The sequence below is a fragment of the Helianthus annuus genome, chromosome 4 (assembly GCF_002127325.2).
Source record: "Helianthus annuus cultivar XRQ/B chromosome 4, HanXRQr2.0-SUNRISE, whole genome shotgun sequence".
NCBI classification, from domain to species: Eukaryota; Viridiplantae; Streptophyta; class Magnoliopsida; order Asterales; family Asteraceae; genus Helianthus; species Helianthus annuus.
This window is the reverse complement of record NC_035436.2, coordinates 131,981,470-131,986,188: the sequence shown is the minus strand read 5'-3', so window position 1 is coordinate 131,986,188 and position 4,719 is coordinate 131,981,470. Positions and strand designations below refer to the sequence as shown.

General features: G+C 36.2%; 1 protein-coding gene across 1 annotated transcript; it reads right to left on the bottom strand.

The window, feature by feature from the left end:
* Positions 1–3,581: 3,581 nt before the first annotated feature.
* LOC110881702 (histone-lysine N-methyltransferase SETD1B-like) lies at positions 3,582–4,325 on the bottom strand. Its single transcript, XM_022129884.1, has one exon. The coding sequence runs from the start codon at positions 4,323–4,325 to the stop codon at positions 3,582–3,584; it is 744 nt and encodes a 247-aa protein (XP_021985576.1).
* Between the last annotated feature and the right edge of the window lie 394 nt (positions 4,326–4,719).

Genomic DNA, 4,719 nt, shown 5'->3' with positions numbered 1-4,719 from the left:
GAAATACTCAAGCGAAATCACTTTTTCAAGCGAAATAGCAAATTTTCATACGAAATAGTTTATTTCGTACGAAATCAACTCAAACAAAATAGTGTCGATATGGAGTCAATTCAAAAGGAGTCTGACGAGAAATCAGAAATTGAGGAGATCAAATCAGGAAATGAGTCTGAGTCAGAGTCTGATGGGTTCGGTAAAACAAATGTTAAAATTGACCAAGAAGAAGAGGTTTCTGAAAAGGTTGATTCAATTCATGAAATTCCATGCAAAAATTGTTCAAAACCCTGCATCCATTGTCTTGAAAAAGACAAAAAATTTCAAGAATTGAAGAAATTTACGGATGAAGTAAAATATGATGTCAGTGAGATAAAAGAAGCATATGATACTTTGGCAAGATCAATTAAAATGATTAAACAAGAAAGTTTTGAAAATGATAAAGTCACGAATTTGCTAAAATCTACTGTCATGGATAAACAGGTGGAGATTAACATCCATCTGGACACAATTGCTTCTTTGAAAAAAGAACTTGAGTTAATGAAAATTGAAACTGAGAGAGTTGATAAGAAGCTAATGAGTTATGTTGCTTCTTCATATGTGATTGATCAAATTGTTCCGCAACAATCTGGTGCGAAACCTGTCTTCAAAAGCATTCCACCCCCAATGTGGAATCATTACACACAAAAATATCCAGATGGGGTGGAAAATGCTTTGAATCTCAAGCTAAGAACCGTTGAGAATGAGTTGCCTGAGAATATTTATGTTACATTTTCTCCGTCCGACACTGACAACGAGTCACAGGTGATCAAAACCGTTGTTGACCAAGTGTTAGACAAAGAAAGTGATAACTCGGAGTTTGATACTGTGAAAACTTATTTTGAAAGCTCCTTGTCTGATTCTGAAGAAGATGGTAACTTCTTGGACAAATTTATACCAAAACAAAAAAAGTTGCGAATAATGATTCGATCATTGTGGTTTACACAATGACCGGAACTGACAAACTCTATTCTGATTTTGAGTATCCAATCCAGAATGCGAACATGCAAAATGTTGAAAAAGTGTTTAAGCTTGTTGAGATTGACATTTCTGAGGTTAACAATAACGAGTTTCTTTCAAAACCTAAAAAGTCTTTTGTGAAACAACAACCGCACAACCCTGGGAAAAAGGATTGGATGGGTAAAAATGGGTCTAACAAAAAAATGGAAACAATTTCAAAAACAAAGGTGTTGGTTTTGAAAAGAACATGGCTAAGAAGAATGTCAAGCCAAAAGAAAAGATGAGTGATGTTTTTGTTGTTAGACCTAGTGTTGATACTGAAAAGGATTATTCTTCAGTCAAAAGGCCGTTAATGATTTCAATGCAGCGAAAAAGTTGAGAGAAGAGACCTACAAATCAACTTTTGTCGAATATGACAAAAGAATTAGTTACCCGTTGTAATGAAATTGGTCACATGGCCAAGCAGTGCGTGAAAAAGATTGAGAAACCAGTTTTGCACAAACCCAAACCTAAAACTCCAACTGATGTTAAGGGTAAAAAACCCATGGTTTCCCCCGTTCGAATTTTGAAAAGAGGTGAATCTTTGAAGTCGAAGAAAAGCCGAAATCAACATTTGAGATTGGTGAATCTTTGAAAACTCGAAAGACTTCAAATGTTTATCCGAAGACAAAAATTTTTGAAAACCAATCTTGGGTGGAAAAACCAAAACAGTCAGTTGAAGTAAAGAAAATGGAGAATGATTTGAAATCTGAACCAAAAGTTTTTGATAAAGATGTTGATAAACTTGAATTTGAGCTAGACAAGCTGCTTGAGGAATTTCCACCAATTAAAAAGGGAGATTTAAAACCAAAAGCCAAAACTGATGTTCCTAATGTCATCTTTAACATTCCGAAAGTTGATGTGTCATGTTATATTGTGCTTGGCAGTGTTCCAAAGGTAAAGAAATCATGGGCTTAATTGTTTGAGTAAAATTTTGTGATGTATTCAGGGGCTTCCGAGGTCCATAATCTCGAAGTGGATCATGGACAGCGGAGCTTCAAGGCATATGACGGGAATTTTGGCTTTGCTCTATGATGTTAAATCTATCAACGGAGGATATGTTGGATTTGCAGGGAATCAGGGTAGTAGGATAGTTGGTGAAGGGACTCTAACAAATGGAGTGGTCACGTTTGACAAAGTGAACTATATCATCGAACTTGAAAACAATCTGCTGAGTATCTCACAGATCTGTGACAAGTCTTTTATAGTACACTTTACTAAAAATGAATGTTTAATCATAAAACCTGGTTTTAAAATTCCTGAGCACATGGTGTTGATGCGAGCTCCACGAGAAAATGATTTGTATGTACTCGATATGAGTGTCGCAACAACAACTGATCATAAGAAACAATGTTTTGTGACAAAATCAAAAGCGACTGAAAAGGAGACAAAAATGTGGCATCGAAAGATGGGCCACATTCATGTTAGAAAAATGAATTTTCTTGTACACAATGATTTAGTCGAAGGTGTAAATTTGAAAATTTTTCATTTGAATGATGATTGTGTAGAGTGCAAGAAGGGAAAGCAGACCAAGAAGACACACCCACAAAAGTTGCTGAATTCAATCAGAGTACCGCTCTAGAGACTCCATATGGATCTCTTTGGGCCAGTTAATGTAAAAAGTATCAGTGGAGACTTGTACTGTCTAGTAGTCACGATAAAGACAAAATGGGTCTTTAAATGCAAAAGGGATGATAGAGGAGTGATTGTAAGAAATAAAGCACGATTGGTAGTAAAGGGTTACAGTCAGCAGGAAGGCATAGATTTTACATGTGAGTGTACACTAATGATATCTGTAACTGGGTGAATGCGATACCGTGAGAGCTCAGGCTAGAACTTCCATTCGTACAGAGAGATGACGTCTCGACTTTAGGTGGGTTCCCTTTAGGGAATCTTTTTTACAACCGCACATGATTAGCATTTTGCAATGTTTCATCATTTTTATGCTGAGGGGAGGCTTTACGAATAAAGCTGTGCAGAGTATTATACGAGGACTAGGCTATTGCTTCCGCAAAATCAGAAGTTCTAGTATAATACCCCAGATATCATCACGTACAAAGACCTAGTATATCAGAAATAGGACCTTTCAAATGAGATTTCAGGGGTTACCTATATATCCTGGAGATGTTGCCCATGTAAAAGCAAGTTGTTATTATTGTTTATATCCTAAACAAATCTACTAAATGTGTAAAAACCTATCGACACATCTTTTGCAAGACTGTTTAACACATTTTAAACTTTACAATTCTTTAGCGTACTGTATCTGTCTAGCTGATGTACTATCATTTTCCCTTTTTACACAAACTCTTTTTTTTAGTTTTTCAATGTTTTTGGATTTTTCAGATTTTCTAATGTTTTTGTATTTTTCTGGAAACAAACAAACAGCCTAGAAGTAGTCTAAGGAATGAGTAGAAACAGAGAACGATACTTAAAACAAGCTTCTCATTGATTTTAGACCCACCAACTTTTTGTTTTTAACTAATACTTCTTCCATTTTCTTTTCCAACCTCTTTACTTGTTCATCATTAGCAAAACCGAAATCTCAAATTTCTTCAAGAGTAATACCCTCCGGAACATGTGGAAAAGTTTTGTAACCAGAAGAACCAGGTGTAATTTGAACAGGTGGTTGTGAGGATGGTGGTGTTTGAAAAATTTGCTATGATGACAATAGGTTGTTCTTGGATTGGTGTTTGGTGTGGTGGTGATAGATGTGGTGGAGATAGATGTGGTGGAGGTGATGGTGGTGGTGTAGGTTGTTTTGGCGGTGATTTATGTGGTGAATGAGGTGGTGATGGTTCAGGTGGTGGTGATGGTGGTTGACTTGGTTTTGACTTTAGTGTACGTTTAGGCAGCTTGATTGTTATCTTTCTTCTTGCTGCACTAGGAGTAACAACTCGCTTTCTTGCACTTGCTTTCTTCCTGCCACCAGATGATGGAGGTGTCTGAGAATCTATAACATGCTCAGGAGATGGTTTGTACAATTCATCATCCTTATCCTCTCTCCTCTTTCTCTTGAGCTGCTTCTCTTTTTCAATCTCAGCTCTAATTCTTTCTACACGTTTAGTTTCATCAATTTCTTCATCAGATGAACTTGATGAACTTTTATCTTCATTATCACCTTCTTCACCAGCTGTCTTTTCTTTTCCAGCATTATATTTAGTAAGAGATTTCAACAACTTTGCAGAATCAGGAGATAAACGAACATCTCCTTCAACATTAACTTCAGCTTCAGCTTCACCTTCAGCTTCATCTTCTTCCTCAGATTCATCAACAAGCATAGTCTCAACACTTTTCATTTGACGCTTTCTCTTTGGTTGAGAAGATGAACCCTCCTCTACTTAAACTTTTGGAGTTGTTTTCCTGCTTCTTTTCTTTTTCTATTCTTTCAAGAACCACTCGTTTCTAGTTTCTTTAAAGCTTGCAAGTGTGTTCAACTCATCTGCATAACTTGCTTCTTTCATTTCTTCGTCATTCCTCCACTTTTGATTTTAAATCGGATCTAGATCTTGATAATTTTTGTCTTTTATGAAACCAAAGAATTCAGCTTTTGTTGATGGCTCTGGATGGTTTGGGTGATATCTGGCCAATTGTTTCAAAGATTCATTATCCATACAGAATAATTCTTACAGATCATTGTTTTCATCTCTCTCCAAACCAGGATAAGCATGGTCTAACATCATCTGAACAAAT